Source organism: Macaca nemestrina, chromosome 1 (assembly GCF_043159975.1).
Source record: "Macaca nemestrina isolate mMacNem1 chromosome 1, mMacNem.hap1, whole genome shotgun sequence".
Classification (NCBI taxonomy): Eukaryota; Metazoa; Chordata; class Mammalia; order Primates; family Cercopithecidae; genus Macaca; species Macaca nemestrina.
In genome coordinates this window covers 133,384,944-133,402,295 of record NC_092125.1, presented here as the reverse complement: position 1 = coordinate 133,402,295, position 17,352 = coordinate 133,384,944, and the positions used below count along the sequence as shown (strand labels likewise).

The following is a 17,352-nucleotide window of genomic DNA, read 5'->3' as shown; positions in this document are numbered from 1 at the left end:
GTGAGTCAAGATCATGCCACTGCACTCCCCGCTAGGCAATAGAGTGAGACCCTGTCCAGAAAGAAGGAAGGAAGGAAGGAAGGAAGGAAGGAAGGAAGGAAGGAAGGAAGGAAGGAAGGAAGGGAGGGGAAAGAGAGAAAGAGAAAAAGACTATCACATGCTACAACATGCATGAACCTCAATATTTTGCTAAGTGAAATAAATCAGTAACAAAAACTACTGTATGATTTTATTATATGAGGTACCTAGGGTCATCAACATCATAGAGACAGAAAGGAGCAGTTGCCAGGAGTCTGGGAGCAGGGGAATGGCACATTATTGTTTCTGATATATGAAGTTAATATTTCTAAAGATCTTATTTGCCTTTGCAACATGCAAGACTTTCTCCATTCAGCCTAAGACACCCATCTGTCTCTGCAGGAGATTTGGATTGTTATAGAAAAAATGCATAGAGAAAGGAGAGTTAATGTTTAACACCTGACATTCAAAATAGGATTTTGCAGCAAGACTATGAGCATTTTTGAGAAACAAAAATATTTCTAAGGGAAACCCATTCTCTTAAGAAAGGGTTTGAAAGATTGTAAACATGAAAAACCTAAAGAAAAGAGAAGGAGGTGAAAGAAACGGTCTGATGCGTCATGATAGAAGCAAGTCAGATAGGTTGAGGGGATTACTAGATTATAAATTCCATGCAGGCAAGAATTTTTGTGTGTTTTAATCATTACTGTATCCCCAGTGCATAGAACAGTGCTCAGTACACAGCAGACACAGTATTTACTGAATGCACACAGGGCTTTTTCTTCTGCTCCCTGTTCTGAACTCTGGTTGTAGAATGCTATGCTAGGCAAAAAGGGTTGGGGGGAGGGGGTCCAAAAAGAGGGATCCTAGAATGATTAAGAGGGTAAAGCAAGGAGATCAGTTACGGATAGGACCTGGGTTTCAGTCCCAGTACACATTTTATGGATCCACCATGACAGAGGTGAGGTCATTCCAGTAAAGGCTTATGAAATGGATGTCTTGGGTCTTGGACCAGGCGGAATACATTTTAGATACTCAGAGAAGGGTCTGCAGTGAAAGTAGGATCAAGAAAGGCTGAGACAGTAGGGGAGGAGGGTGCCTTTAGACTCCGGCCAAGCCAAGAAAGAATGACCAGGAAGTTATCAGCTACAGACATCAATAGCTTGTGCCAACAGGATAACCAGGAACAGGACTAGACAGACATACATTAGGTGATGCCAGCCCCTGCACAACAACCAGTTTCAAGGTCACAGAGTTCAGCTCCCCCAGTGCAACCAGTTCATGTAAGATCCTGCTCCTTGTACTAGACATCTCTTAGAACAAAGTAGAGAGAGAAAGGGGCGTCGAAACGATAGAAAAATGATTTCAAAGAGACTGGGTTAAAGACATTATTTAAATAATTCACTCAGAATTAGTTTCCAATCAGATTAGACTAAAACTATTTTTGTTTTCCCATACCTGCCTAACAGTTAGGAAATGGTAAAGGAAATTGGAGAAGCTTTTAAGAATAAAATATACTTTCTTCCTTTCTCTGCCATCGTGGTGTGTGCTTGACTCTGCTTTTTGCCATGTCTTCTCACAAGACTTTCAGGATTAAGCATTTCCTGGTCAAGAAACAAAAGCAAAATCATCCCATCCCCCAGTGGATCCAGATGAAAACTGGTAAATCAGGTAGAACTCCAAAAGGAGACACTGGAGAAGAACAAAGCTGGGTCTGTAAGGAATTACACACGAGATGGCACACATATTTATGCTGTGTCAAGGTCACAACCATCTTACCATATCAAGCTGAAAATGTCACCACTATCTGGACAGTTGGACATGTTTTATCGGGAATGTAATTTTTTCTCTGTGTATGTGCTGTTTGTGCACTGGTAGGCCAGATTCAGCAATAAATATGTGAGACCTTTCATTTCAAACAAACAAAAAGAACAAAATATACTTTTCTTAGTATATCAAAGTAGTGTAGATAGTTTTATAATTCTGTTCTCCAGAGACAGAAAACACAGTCCCTGTCTTAAGAAATCTAGTGGGATAATGAGTTATTACACAACATGGCACAATATATCCATAGCAAAGGAGCTCCAGGGAGCACCTAACATAGACCCATGGGAGGGAGGGCACAGCAGGCAGAGATTTCCTGAAGGATGTCTGAGATGCTAGAGTCTTACATTAGCAAGAATATCCTAGAATCAAGAAAACAGACTCACTGTTGGCATAGCCATATACAAAGTCAACAACATTCCAATTCAATTTCTAAAACCGTATTGATTACCAGGCCATGGACGTAGCATCAGTGCCTCAGATGTAGGGTTTACTGAACAGAATCACTGAGGATGCAATTGAAGTCACATTCTTTCACTTGTTCACTGTGATCTTAAACAAGTTACTTAACTTTGGGGACTCAGTTTCCTTGTCTTTATAGTGGGGGTAAATAATAGTGTTGTTCTGGAAATTGAGTTAACTTAGAACAGTACCTGGCACCTCTTAAAAGCTCATTAATATTAGTTGTTACCATTTATAGAGCATGTATTAATTTTCGAAACATGTCAGACATTTTATGTTTGCGATTCTTGGTAGATAAATTAACAGCTGAGGGATTAGTGCCTAAAAGAGGTTAAATGGCTTATATTATGTTTGATGACAGTACTTTTCCCTAATTCCTGTTTTCTTTGAAGAGAGAGTGTCCCAAAACAGTATCTTGGATTTTCTTTGTCCTTTAACTCGCTCCATTCCTGAGGAGGAAAAGTGACTTCTCTGGTTGGGAAATTGGGGAAGAATAACTGTGAGCTTGGCTCACCTCTATCCCTCTTCCTTTTAGGAGTGACCATGAAATGACCAAGCACGATTCTTCCAGTCCTTCTGTGACTGGGAGAGGAAGTTGGCCCAGTTCTAGAGTTTAGTTCTAGCAAACTCATTTATCTGTCAGGTCTAAAGCATCATTCTCCAACAGGACTTTTTTTTTTTTTCAATGTGGTCACGCTCATTAAATAATCAGTTTCTCCCCCGCCTCCCCCCATCCCTTGGAGACATTCCTCCAAGAGCCTTCCATTCTCCTGCTGCAAACTGTGTCACTTTGATAACAATTAAATTTTAAAATAAAATACCACGCAAACTGTGTCAGAGACTACTAGTCGTCTACCAAAATTATTCCCTCTTTCCTGAACAACAAAACCTGGGTTTTAGCTAGTCTCATTGCTGCCTACATAAAGGTTACATTTGCATGTACCTTGGGATTAAGTTTTAATTAACATGAGACAAGCAGAAATGTACAGTATTTTCAATAATTATCCTTAAAGGAAGAAGGTTCGCCCTTCTTTTTCTCTTCCTCCATCCTGATGCCTGAATTTGGATATGACAGCTGGAGTTCTGGAAGCCTTGTTGTATAATGAAGATGAGATCCACAACACAAAACGGAGGAAGCTATGGGCTGAAAGGAGCCTGGGTTCCTGATAACATTACAGAGCTGCCCCACCAGCTTCGAAGAGCTTACCTCTAGGCCTTTTTTTTTTTTTTTTTGAGACAGAGTCTCGCACTGTCGCCCAGGCTGGAGGGCAGTAGCATGATCCCGGCTCACTGCAGCCTCTGCCTCCTGGGTTCAAGGAATTCTCCTGCCTCAGCCTCCCAAGTAGCTGAGATTACAGGGGCACGCGCCACCAGGCCTGGCTAATTTTTGTATTTTTAATACAGACAAAGTTTCACCATGTGGGCCAGGCTGTTCTCAAATTCCTAACCTCCAGTTATCTGCCCGCCTAGGCCTTCCAAAGTGCTGGGATTACAGGCGTGAGCCACTGGGCCCAGCATCCTCTATACTTGTATGTGAGAGAAAAATAAACTTATCTCTTGTTTAAGCCACTGGGGTGTGTGTGTGTGTGTGTGTGTGTGTGTGTGTGTGTGTGTGTGTGTTCCTGCCATCTGCAGCTGAGGTAATGCTAATAAATACAGCAAATCAGCTTGAAGTCCCCCTTTCCCGGTCTTTTCTCTTCAACTAGACTGCCAACCCTAAGCCCTCATTTATGGAAACTCTGGAGCTCACAATTTTAAGAAGCAGCTAAATTTACTCGCAAGAGTAAAATGATTTTGTTTTTAAATTCAGGCCAAACAACATTTTAAAAGATCTACTCTAAGAAAAAAGGAAACATCACCACCAAAAAAAAGCCTCTTGAGTGTCCTCCTGTCATGCATTCAAAGCATTCCATATATTGTTCTTGATTAATTTATTATATCAATGATCAGGAATTTTTAAAGGACTTTTCCTATGCAAACTCTAAGAGCTCAAGTTTTGTTTTGAATAGAAATACAACTATATTGATCACTCTTTATGTACATCTCAATACATTTTCTAATAAATATTTATTGTATACTGACTAATCCTCATTTCATTCCCCAATTTCCCAACCAGAGATATCACTTTTCCTCCTCAGGAATGGAGCGAGTTAAAGGGCAAAGAAAATCCAAGATATTGTTTTGGGACACTCTCTCTTCAAAGAAAACAGGAATTAGGGACAAGTACTTTTGTCAAACATAATAGAACTCATTTAACCTCTTAGGCACTAATTCCTCAGCTGTTATTCATCTACCAAGGATCACAAAAACAAAATGTCTGAAATTCTTAGGTTCCACCTTTCCTCTGTTTTCTAATTTGGGCTGAAACACTGGGCTCTGACTTTGCTCTCTAAATTCACTCTTACATCCCCTCTTCACAAAGTAAGAAACTTTCTGAAACCTTTGGCCTCTGCCATGCACTGGGAATCTCCTCTTCATCTGATTTGTCTGACTACCATCTTTAACCCAGCAAGGACAACTAGATGTAACCCCTTCTTTAAAAAAAAAAAAAAAAAAAATTATTAAAAGTCTACCATATGCTAAGTGCTAGAATAGATGCTTCAAATGCTTTCATTTTTTCATCTAATCTTCACGCCAAACTTGCAAGCGAGATCTTGTTCTCTCCATTTTATGGGTGAATCAACTGTGATTCAGAGTGATTAAAACGAATCCAAGGTTTGTTTGCCTCTGAAGTCTGTTTTCTATCTCATTTTAAAAAGATCTCTCTCCAATTTTCCATACCTCTATATCATTATATTCAAGTCTTCCACTTCAACTTCAACTCTATTTCTTTTCCCAGCTTCCCTTTTGCTTCTCACTGACTGTATCTGGATATTTCAAAAGTACAGAATAAATGGTTCAATTCGGAAGGGATTCTGAAAACAGAACTCCGAATTTTACAAAGTAAAATTATGACATGATAATAATGGTGCACTATGAAATAAAGTGCACAGAAAATGCCAAAGAATATAAAAACCAAATATAAGGCAGCCCCATCCATTTCAGATCCACAAGGTCACAGGATTAGGACCTAATTATAAATAATAACCCAAATAACTCTTTTCCTTTCAGAAAGCATACACGCATACACACAACCCTGGAGAAAGTCTTTTCCAACTACAGTCCTCCTCCCACTCCCCAAATGCATTAACATCAATGTTTTAGAAAGCACTAGAGTCACTGCCAAATAGTTGAGGTTATCCATCAGATGTTCCTCAAGGCGAGCCTTCTCCTGACAACTACAGCATGAGATTATTGTGTATATATAGATCACTGTCATGCACAGGACAGGCACACGACAAATGTGCATTAAAACGAAGGCTGCACATGGCACCACTGTAGCCCTAGGCTGCAAATTCATTGGCATTCCAAGAACTTCACAAATAGCACAATAATGTGACTTTTTAAAAATGGACACTATGTAGCTTGTGTAAAATTAATCTTAGAGGCACATCATATTAATCATGGTTCCATTACTTAACAGTCTTCATTTTCATTCAAAATATGAAATTTCCAAGATTAAGATCATTTGGATTTACAAATCTTGTAAAATTCAAGCATTTGTATGAGAATAAATCACTACTAAAGGAATTGATGTCATCGATCTCTTTTACTTCTTATGTCTAATTGCAACACTGGGCATTAAAGTGAGAGTTTTACTGGAGGAAGGACAGCAGGAAAGGCTAATTTTGGAGCCCCGGAAAACAGTGATCAACAGGAGGGCAGTGTAATGAGACAGTCATAGGAGAGACTGAAAGTGGGAGGGGGCATGAAAAGGGAGAACTTGAAGACAAACGTAAATGTGATCTGTTTTCACAACATGGTCAGGGCCTCACTCTGCTAACATTTGTTTGTACACTAGTACTTAGTCTCTATCAGGCACAATTTTAAGCCCTCATTTACTTAACAATAGATACTACTTTCATCCCCATTTTACAGTTGGAAAAACCAAAGCCCAAAGAGGTTGAGTACCATCCAAAGCTTCACAGCTAGTTAGTGGCAGAGCTAGGATTCAACACCAGGCACCACTTCATAATCATGAATTATCATTTTACACAGCATGCAATCTAGAACAATCACTTTCAATCTTGTTTTTAACCATAATCCTTCCAGTAAGAATATATGACTCAGTACACCAAAACATAAGTAACAGACACAGAAGCTTTGTGAAATAATATTTTTACCAAATGTAATGCATTTGGTAATCCCAGCTACTGGGGATGGATGAGGAAGGCTGAGGGAGGAGGTTGAGGCTGCAGTGAGCCATGATTGCATCATTGTACTTCAGCCTGGGTGACAACAAGACCCTGTTTCAACAAGTAAAATAAAATAAAATAATATAACTTTTTTTATTGGTTGTATGTTGAAACGATGTCTTGGATATATTGAGTTAAGTAAATTATATTGCTAAAATTAATTTTACCTTTTTCAAACCTTTTTTTTTTTTTTTTTTGAGACAGTCTCACTCTGTCATCCACGCTGGAGTGCAGTGACATGATCTGGGTTCACTGCAACCTCCACCTCCCAGGTTGAAGCGATCCTCCTGCCTCAGCCTCTGGAGTAGTTGGGACTACAGATATGTGCCACCACGCCTGGCTAGTTTTTGTATTTAAAAAACTTTTTTGATGTGGCTACTTGAAAATTTTAAATGACCTATGTGGAACTTAATATTTCTATTGGACAGTGCTTTCTGGTCATTCAGGCCAAAAACTTTGGAATCATCCTTGACTCCTTTCTCCACTAGTCAATTCTGTAGGCTCTACCTTCAAAATAGTCCAGAATTCAGCACCTGCTATACCACCTGCTATACCACCTCCCTCCCATCCCCCCAACCCTCCCCCCACACACAAAACACACACAAGTCATTTTCTCTTGCTTGGATAACTAAAATCGCTTTCTAACTGGTCTTCTTGCTTCCTTCCTTGCTACACTCTACAGTTTATTCAACTATTTACCATAAAGTTGCAGAGCGATCCTTTTAAAAGGTCAGATTATGTCACTCCTCTGTTCAAAATCTCCATGGCTCTTTTTCCAAAGTTTAAAAGCCCAAGTCCTTGCAATGGCCTACAAAGCCTTATAAGATCTGGTCACCTGCCCGTGCTCCTGACCCCCTCTCCTGCCCCATCTGTCTGTCCTAATCTCTTACCACTCTCTTCTTCACTCAACTATGGTGACCTTCTTCGGTTCACCAAGTATGCTCCTGCCTCATGGTCTTTGTACTTCCTATACCTCTACATGTAACCCTCTACCTTAGACATCCTCTTCCTTCTTTCTCTCAGTTTGGCATCACTTTACTAAACGTTGTATTTAGAAATACAAACCTCTCTCTGCTTACTCTTCCACACTTTCCCCTTCTTATTCTATATAGGATATAATACATCCTTATTATATAGGATATATCATAGCCTATATAGAATAAGAAGGGGAAAGTGTGGAATAAATTATACAGGATATAATATATCCTGTATAATTAAATAAATTATAATTTATCTGTCTCCCACCAATAAAATGTAGGAGTTCTCTGAGGGCAGTGACTGTTTTATTGCTGCATTCCCAGCACTTTATGTGCCTGGAAAATAATAGGGGCCAGAAAATGAGCTGTGGGTTCCCAAAGTCAGTTACGGACCATTTGCAATTAGCCATTCTCAGAAATCTACAAAACAAACAAATACTTCAGTATGGGTTTTTTTTAACCTATACCCTCTTTAGACCTACAGTCATACCACAATAAAAAATGCAAGAATCTTCTCCACACCCCACAAGGCTTAGTTAACCAAATCTTCTGTCCATTTTCTCATGACCATTAGGAACCCTCCAAAAGCCTTGTTAGATGGGTTTTCCTTTACCCTCAGGCATTAAATCTCCTTAACCATCTGCAAAAAGTTCTGTGTTACTGGCCTAACAGAAGTGCAACTTAATCTCAGATGATCTCCAGGTCTATCTAGGGTAACTTAGGTACACGCAGCTATGTATCAGTAGGTTCTAGACACCGTTAAGTATCAGTGGTGTTTGCATGATCGATGGTTTGCAGACTGGCCATACCTTACCTACTGTATCCGCATTCAGGAACATGTGTCCTGTCTGTTAGCACTAGAAATGATGGACATGTGTTGGATGGAATGTCAAGGCTGTAGCCAGGACTCTTATTTTATTTTATTTTATTTTATTTTATTTTATTTTATTGAGACAGAGTCTAGCTCTGTTGCCAGGCTGGAGTGCAGTGGCGCGGTCTCGGCTCACTGCAACCTCCGCCTCCTGGGTTCGAGCAATTCTCCTGCCTCAGCCTCCCGAGTAGCTGGGACCACAGGCACCCGCCACCGTGCCCGGCTAATTTTTTTTTTTTTTTTTTTTTTTTTTTTTTAGTAGAGACAGGGTTTCACCAACGTGGCCAGGCTGGTCTTGAACTCCTGACCTCGTAATCAACCCGCGTTGGCCTCCAAAAGTGCTGGGATTACAGGCGTGAGCCACCGTGCCCGGCCGGGACTCTTATTTTAGACACTTAGAAATCAGGGCTCTGAGAACTTAGGCCAAGTAAAAATTATCAAAACAAAGAAATATATCACGCGGTGGTACAAAAGTCACCAGAAGCCAGTCGTTTGCCCCTCACCATTCAGCCCTTCCCACCAAAAAATCCTACTGTGCAGCTCCACCTAGCTCGCAGCCTGGTACCGCGGGATTTTCATGTGCAACTGTGAGCTCGCAGGTTGTTAAAGGAAGGCCGCGCCTTGGCCGCCGCACCCTCCCCGTGGCGAGGAGAAAATGCGGCTCCCGGCCTCGGCCGCAGCGGGATCCAGGTCTCTGGGCCCGGAGCCGACTGAGACAGTGCGGTGACCACGCTCTCGCGAGACTAGCGGTCGGGGCGAGCGGGTCGAGCCTCCCGGAAATGGGCCAGCGGACTAGTCCGCTCCCACCTGGAGCGAGTGTGAGCACGGCCCGGTAGGGTCCCAGGTGTGCCCCGGACCCCGCGCGAGGCGGAGTCGCTGAGACGCCACTTGCTCCTCACCCAGCCTCCTCGGCCCTGCCCCAGCCGCCCGCCGCCCCTCCCTTTGCCCTTCAAGGTGCCCGGCCCTCCTTGGGCTGCGGCTTCTGTGCGCGGCTGGGCAGCCAGCCTTTCCCCTTCTGTTTCTCCTGGTCCCCTCCCCCGACCGTAGCACCAGAGTCGCGGGTCCTGCAGTGCCCCAGAAGTCGCACGTATAACTCTCTCGGCGTAAGTGCTAGGAATGCCGCTGGCCTCGCGGGGAAGCGCATTCTTTCTATCTATAGCTCGCTCTGTACATCTTCTGTCTACGGCAACTATTCCAGAGGCAACAACTGCTTCCCTCTGTTCTCATCTCCCCATTGGTGGCTGACGACCCGAATTTGGGAATGGGGAGATCGCCCACCTGTTATCTTTGAGCAGACTAATCTCTTGTAAGCTGAAGTGCCATTCGGAGTCTCCAGAGCCCTGTGGCTTGGGGCTGGGAATGTCCCCCTGACCTCAGGCTTTCCTGAATGTGTTGCTTTTCTCTGAGAATGCTCTAGGTTTTTAATTTTTTTAATTGTAAGAATCTATAATACAGCATTTTTATTTCGGTTTTATTCGTTGTGCTCAAAGGCAGGAAACAAGTATTAATTTGCCTTCTCGAATCTTATTAGTTATAAGATTCGTTCTCTTTCGTTGCTTTGCTAGGCATAAAACACACTTCGAACATGTAAGTGCCGCTGTCAGCTCTGGAGAGTTTAAGGCAATAGTTATGTTCGATATTTTAATTCCTTTTTGTTTCATAGGGGTAACTCATTCGACTGTGGAGTTCTTTTAATTCTTCTGAAAGATTTCAAATCCTCCAGAAGCCAAAATGGGGCACAGTAAACAGATTCGAATTTTACTTCTGAACGAAATGGAGAAGCTGGAAAAGACCCTCTTCAGACTTGAACAAGGTCAGTAGCAAGTTGTTTGACTTGCTCATTTGCATCTTTTAAACTTTTAATTCATTGGCAGTCCTGTTAATTTTTTTAAAGGTTTAAGATAAATATTATTTCCAAGATCTAAAACTTGCTTTGTACAAAGATGGTGCTGTGTTCTTCATGTATCACTAATGAATGTTGATTTAAATTAAAACTATTTTATATCCCTCATGTTAGGATAAGGATAAAATAGCTCACTTTTCTCTGCATACTAATTCCCACTTAAGATTGAAGTTAAATATGTGATCAGAAGATTGACCATATCATTTCTAATAACATTTACTATTAAAACTTGATAAATTACTTCGTATGTAATTTTGCTTTGGGTATGTGTGTAGTTTAGCCTTTATATAGCTCTGCCTCTTTTCCTTTGTTGAGCCTTTGAATTGACAAAATAGATTACAGCAAAAAGTATAGTAAACTATTGCTTATGTATATCAAAAACCTCTCAAATGTGGAGAAGGTAAAAACTGAAAATATTTTCTTACCAAATAAAAAGTGCAATAGCTCATCTGGTTATGTTGAAATATAGTTGATCTGTATTTAAAAGATCAAATTACTTTTCTACAAGACTAGTTAATAGATGTTTTATTTTCTTCACCTTTGTAATTTTTCAACATTGAAGAAGTGTAATATATGAAAAATGCAATCACCCTTATTAATGTACCAAATGGATGTTGATAGTCATAAACCCTTCGAAGGAATTTTTTAGTTTCCCTAATGTTTTAAGAGTTAAATTTTTGGGAAAAAAAATGTCACACATACAATGTGTTATCTTCATGCCAAATCCGTGTCTTTTTCCAACTTTGGCATTTAAAATCACTGAGTACCTACTCCATTTTTGGCTTTCCTGACTCTGCACTTTTCTGGTTTTGATTTTTTTTTTTTCCCCTACCCTGTTGTGTATTCTTGTCAACTTGGTGTCTCTTACTGGGCTCTCTTCCTTTCACTTTTTAATTAATTATGGGTATCTGCTAGGAATTCTTTCTTTTTCTGTTCTCCTTCAAAGAATTAGTTACACAGTCTCATGGCCTCAACTGTTGCCTCTCTGCTGACGACTCCTTTTGGAGGAAAGGCCTTGAGCTTGCTTCTTCTTGGAAGCTTTCAGTGTTTGATGACAAGGATAGAGAGCCAGAATTCTCCTGGCTCTGCGGCTAACAAGCTGACTTGGGGCAAGTTACATTAATTCGGAGCGTTCATTTCTTTTTTTTTCTTTTCTCTTTTTCTGAAACAGGGTCTTACTCTCTTGCCCAAGCTGAGTGCTGTGGCATGATCACGGCTCACTGTGGCCTCGACTTCCTAGGCTCAGGCAATTCTCCTGCCTCAGCCTCCCAAGTATCTGGTACGACAGGCATGCACCACTATGCCCAGCTAATTTTTTTTTTTTTTTTTTTTTTGTAGACTGGGTCTCACTGTGTTGCCCAGGTTGATTTTGAACTCCTGGTCTCAAGCAACCCTCCATCCTTGGCCTCTCAAAGTACTGGGATTACAAGCATAAGCCACCGGACGTGGCCCCAATTCTGAGCATTAATTTATTAGTGAAATGAAAGTGGTAATGTCTGTTCTACCTTTCTAGGTTTTGAGACTCAAAATTAATAATACATGAATTTCTAGTGACAAAGCCCTAAATAAATATAAGGCATTTATATGAATCACTCCATGTATTCCCACCCTGGACCTTGGCTTCAACCTGATATTATGCAATAGAATAGCATTAGGATAGCTCAACTTGGATATGCTTAAATCTGGCATGTCCAAAAATATCCCCTCCCCATTCTCAATCCTTTATTTCTCAGCTTCCCTGTTTATTTCGTGGCATCTCCATTTTTATAGTTCCCAGGGTAGAAACCTTATATTCTTCTTTGACGATTTCTTCTTTTTTCCTGCAGTCTCTTTTTAAGCTTGCAATTTCTTTCCAAATATCCCTGATTGCCTGTCTGTTCTATATGGCTGAATATAGATGCCAGAATAATCTTATGCAGTCTCTTCTCTTTTTATTAAGTGGTATGTATAAAATCAAATTTAAATACTTCTGTCTGACTTCCAAGACATTCTGTAATGAGACTACACCTTCCTTAACCAAGATTGTATCTCATTATTCTCCATCATTAATGTTATAGATCTTTACAGTTGCCCAAGTCATCCATATCAATTCCCTTCTCAGCAGCTTTTCTCATGCGTGTCCTTATACCGCTGCTCCCATCAGATTCCTTTATATCTGTTAAATCCCATTTGACATCAGTCTATGTGTTGCCTAAGTTTCAACTTTCAGCTAGAATTCTACCTCCTTTGTGAAGTCTTTCCCTAATTTTTCACTGTCTGCTTCCTTTGACTTCCAACTACACAATGAGCACAGAACTATTAAGTGCTGAATAATGAAGCAGTGTCTAAAAGCTTGTTAGTCTTACAGTGTCAGACTAGGGTTTAAAATCTGTGAGAATTGATGAGGACAGGTGACTCACACTTGTAATCTCAGTGCTTTGGGAGGCTGAGGCTGGAGGATCACTTGAGGCCAGGAGTTCATGGTCAGCTTGGACAACATAGTAAGACTTTATCTCTACAAAAAAAGAAACAAAATTAGCTAGGCATGATGGTGCTTGGCTGTGGTCCCCAGCAACTTAGGAGGGTGAGGCAGAAGGATCTCTTGAGCCCAGGAGTTAAAGGCTGTAGTGAGCTATGATCCCAACATTGCCCTCCAGCCTGGGTGACAGAGTGAGACCCTGTCTTTAAAAAACAAAAATAAAAGGCCTTGGTGCGGTGGCTCACACCTATAATCCCAGCACTTTGGGAGGCCAAGGCAGGTGGGTCACCTGAGGTCAGGATTTCGAGACCATCCAACCTGGTCAACATGGTGAAGCCCCGTCTCTACTAAAAATACAAAAATTAGCCAGGTGTGGTAGCACATGCCTGTAATCCCATCTACTTGGAAGGCTGAGGCAGGAGAATCGCTTGAACCTGGGATGCAGAGGTTGCAGTGAGCCGAGATCACGCCATTGCACTCCAGCCTGGGCAACAAGAGCAAAACTCTGTCTTAAAAAATATATAAAACAAAAAAAATAAAATAAAATAAAAATTCTGTGAGGATAAGGACAACCTTACAAATCTAGTGCAGTGTACAACAGTTAAATACTTGTTGATTTATTACTAAGACTCTAGTTAAAACTAACAAAAATTATAAATTCAGCTAACTTATTTGAAGAGGGAAATGTGAAGAATTTATGAAAAAAGAATGATGTGGTTGACTTTATAACTCTGGTTAAAACCAGTAAATATGTCCAAATGTTATAAATGAGAATATGTCACCTATTTTTGCAGTAATGGTGTGATCATATTATTTTAGAAGATAATTTGAAATGTGAAAGATGAGTTGAAGAGAAGGGACATTGGAGACAAGAAGCATTGAGAAAGCTATTTTAAAAACACATCTGGTTAAAGAAAAGGGTTTAACAGTCTGAGTTGAAAAAGAGAGGACAAGGCCAGGCGCAGTAACTCACACCTGTAATCTTGGCACTTTAGGAGGCCAAGGCAGGCGGATCACCTGAGTTCAGGAGTTTGAGACCTGCCTGGCCAACATGGTGAAACTCTGTCTCTCCTAAAAATACAAAAATTAGCCGGGCATGGTGGTGGGTGCCTATAATCCCAGCTACTCAGGAGGCTGAGGCAGGAGAATCGCTGGAATCCAGGAGGCAGAGGTTGCAGTAAGCCGAGATCATGCCACTGCACTCCAGCCTGGGCAACAGAGCGAGACTCCGACTCAAAAAAAAAGAAAAGAAAAAGAGAGGACAAAGTATGAGTTATTTTAAAGTTCAGAGGACTTGGTAACCAATCAAATGTGAAGAAAAACTGGCAATTTTTGGCTCTTTCATATTTAATTGGTCACCAAAGCCCTCGTATTTCTTTCCTTCTCTCTTTTCTACAAGAAGGAATTCCTCCTCGTTTTTAAGACTGATATTTCTATAGATTCTTCCAATTCAGCAAGTACAAGACTAAATAATGATCTTTCCTAGACAAAATCATAACTTTTTCTTTTATTTCCTATCTCATTTAGTGGTAGAATAATGAATAAAATCAGACCCGACACGGTGGCTTACTCCTGTAATACCGCACTTTGGGAGGCCGAGGTGGGTGGTTCACCTGAGATCAGGAGTTCAAGACCAGCCTGGGCAACATGGTGAAACCCCATCTCTACCAAAAATACAAAAATTAGCTGGGTGTGGTGACATGCGCCTGTAGTCCTAGCTATTCAGGAGGCTGAGGCAGGAGAATCACTTGAACCCAGGAGGCAGAGGTTGCAGAGAGCCAAGATCATGCCACTGTACTCTAGCCTGGGCAACAGAGCGAGACTCAGTCTCAAAAAAAAAAAAAAAAAAAAAGAGTGAACAAAATAAGTACTTCCCAAATCTGAAATTCTTCCATCTTTTAAATAGGTTGATGAAATTTATAATTTTTACTATTTTTTAAAGAAAACATTTATACATAAAGGTTCTTTGATTAGATTGAGTTTCTATAAATTGAGTGGAGGGGAAAAGATAGAACATATTTATTTACAATAATAGTTTAATCCCTCATCATGCTAGTTGCCTACAAGAGAGATATGGCTAATACAAGTAAAGTATCCTAGCGTTAGTATGAGGAATAAGATAGCCACACCATGTACTGCTATGACCTCAGCTAATTTTAACAAACTTAGTCATGGAATCTGACCTACTCTAGGTCCTCTGATGTTTCCTTTACTGTATATAAAAATTTTAGTTTCAGTGATTTGCATTAGAGGTCTACAGAGTGGCTGTGTATCCCTCGGGGTATGTGCTGATATATCTATTGGGCTACAGAAGGAAAATGTAACATCTATCCCTCCCTCCCTCCCTCCCTCCCTCCCTTCCTTCCTTCCTTCCTTCCTTCCTTCTTCCCTTTCTTTTATTTTCTTTCTACCTATTTTAGTTTTTCAGTCTGTGTTAACAACATTGAATTATGTTAATATATGAATTACACTCTCAGTTTGTATGTCAGGTAAGTTATAAACAAAAAAGGCATACTCAGAAGATAACGTAGGGGTTATAGGTCTGGAAGGGGTTGACAATCACACCCTCATTTGTTTGCAGTATGTTGCCATGAATTGCACTTTTACTTAAGCTAGGTTAAGTAGCTTTACAGGTTATATTATCTTAAATAACGGAGTCTCTATATTACTTCATAAGGAGAAGTAGAGTAACCAAGAATAGTTCTTTTACCTCACAGAAGTGATCAAACTTAAAAGATGAGTTAGAAAGTGTTTGAGATTTGTCCTTTTCAGGAATAGCAAGTAGTCTTAGATAGTATGATACTTAGAAAATATTTTCAGAAAAAATAATAACTCTTTGATGTAAACATGAGTGAGAAAGTTAAGTGCTTTTTTGAAGGAAATTGATGCGGCGGAGCAGAGTTTGGCACATATTTTCCTGTAAAAGTTCAGATCGCAAATCTTTGTAGCTCTTCAGGCAATGCATTCCCTATTGCAGCAACTCGACTCCTATTGTAGCAGGAAAGCAGCCATAGGCAAACATACATGAATGGATGTAGCTGTGTTCCAGTAAAACTTCATTTACAGAAATGGGGATTGGGCTGGATATACTTTGCCAGCCCTTGCTATAGCGAAAGCATTTTGAATATATATTTTTAGAAATGCTTCTTCCATCATTGTATGATTTTACCCAAAATAAACAGAACTTGAAATCTTTGAATCACTTTATTATAAAATATTAAAATCAAGACTTTTTAAGGTAATGAAATTTATTTAGTTACATTGTTTTCACTGAGAGATATTATCAGTATTAATTTTTAGTGAGAACTAAATAAAGTATATTATTTATTTCATTTATATCTTATTAAGTTAACTTTTGTGTTTGGTAATTTACATAATCTATTAGAACATATATATTATAGAAATAAAGGACTTAGTTTGGGAATTATTGGGGTTTTTTCCTGAAGGTAGAGCACTGATCCAAATACTATTTTGGAGATTTTAGATGAGTTTTAACCTTTGCACTGCAAATTCTCTGAATCCTTGTGTAATTGTAAAAACAATATTTGTATAAACTTAATGGGGACAGGTTGTACACATATACCCAGACAGCTAATCTCTGCTATTTGTACTTGTTCAAAATGACACTATTTCTCCTAATGATAAATTTAGTCATTCTTGTGAGATGTAAATGTTTATGCTTCTCAGTCACTAAATATTTTAGTTCATGTTTTAATTCTTTGTGTAATTATTTCTTAGTCTATCCCTTCATAATTGTAACTCTAATTTTAGAATGATTTCCCCAATTATAAAATTATGAAAATGTATAAAAAGCATTTTTTCTGTGTTTTGTTTTTAAAAAATTAGGATTATACTATCTAAACAATGTTGTAACCTGCCTTTTTCCCCTATTTGTAGTAGTAGTATGGTATACGTACTCTACCTCCCTGCCTACTGCCACGTTTCAGCCATGCTTTTTTCCAGAAGATATTTTAAAAGCTCTACATAAATATGTAAAATGTAACAAAATAAAATAAATTAAAAGTAGTTATTATTATTGCTTTTTTTAATGGAGTCTTACTGTGTCACCCATGCTGGAGTGCAGTCGCGTGATCTTGGCTCACTGCAACCTCTGCCTCCTGGGTTGAAGCAATTCTCCTGCCTCAGCCTCCTAAGTAGCTGGGATTACAGGTGGACACCACCACACCCAGCTATTTTTGCATTGTTAGTAGAGACAGGGTTTTGCCATGTTGGTCAGGCTGGTCTCAAACTTCTGACCTCAGGTGATCCTCCTGCCTCGGCCTCCCAGAGTGTTGGGATTACAGGCGTGAGCTATTGTATCTGGCCAAATATCTTTTGATAACATGATTTGTAATGGCTTTATAATATGCCAACTTGTAGATTTACCATAATTTATTTAATCATTGCGAATCATTAGATATTTAGGTTGTTGTCAGTTTATTTAATTTCAATAATTGAGGCTGTGATAAATATCTTTATACATAATCGCTGTTTATATCACTGATACTTTTCTCAAAAAATCTATATAAAATTCCTAGATCAAA

At 39.7% G+C, this 17,352-nt stretch overlaps 2 protein-coding genes across 7 annotated transcripts in view; one reads left to right on the top strand and one right to left on the bottom strand.

Moving 5' to 3' along the window:
* Positions 1-9,785, bottom strand: part of LOC105485457 (ferric chelate reductase 1) — a 138,695-nt gene extending 128,910 nt beyond the window's left edge. The window contains exon 1 of one of the 2 annotated variants that reach the window (XM_071073922.1): positions 9,726-9,785. The gene's annotated coding sequence lies outside the window, so the exon portion shown is untranslated. Of the gene's footprint in view, positions 1-8,950; positions 9,129-9,725 lie in introns of those variants that run through there. The other variant, XM_071073876.1, reaches the window with a different exon arrangement.
* LOC105485456 (amylo-alpha-1,6-glucosidase and 4-alpha-glucanotransferase) overlaps positions 9,317-17,352 on the top strand; it is a 71,404-nt gene continuing 63,368 nt past the window's right edge. The window contains exons 1-2 of one of the 5 annotated variants that reach the window (XR_011610240.1): positions 9,317-9,550; positions 10,111-10,260. Coding sequence is in view for 3 of the 5 variants with exons in the window: in XM_011747818.3 (XP_011746120.2) it covers positions 10,179-10,260 (82 nt within the window). In the remaining 2 variants the exon portion in view is untranslated. The other 4 variants (XM_011747818.3, XM_011747820.3, XM_011747819.3 and 1 more) reach the window with 4 other exon arrangements.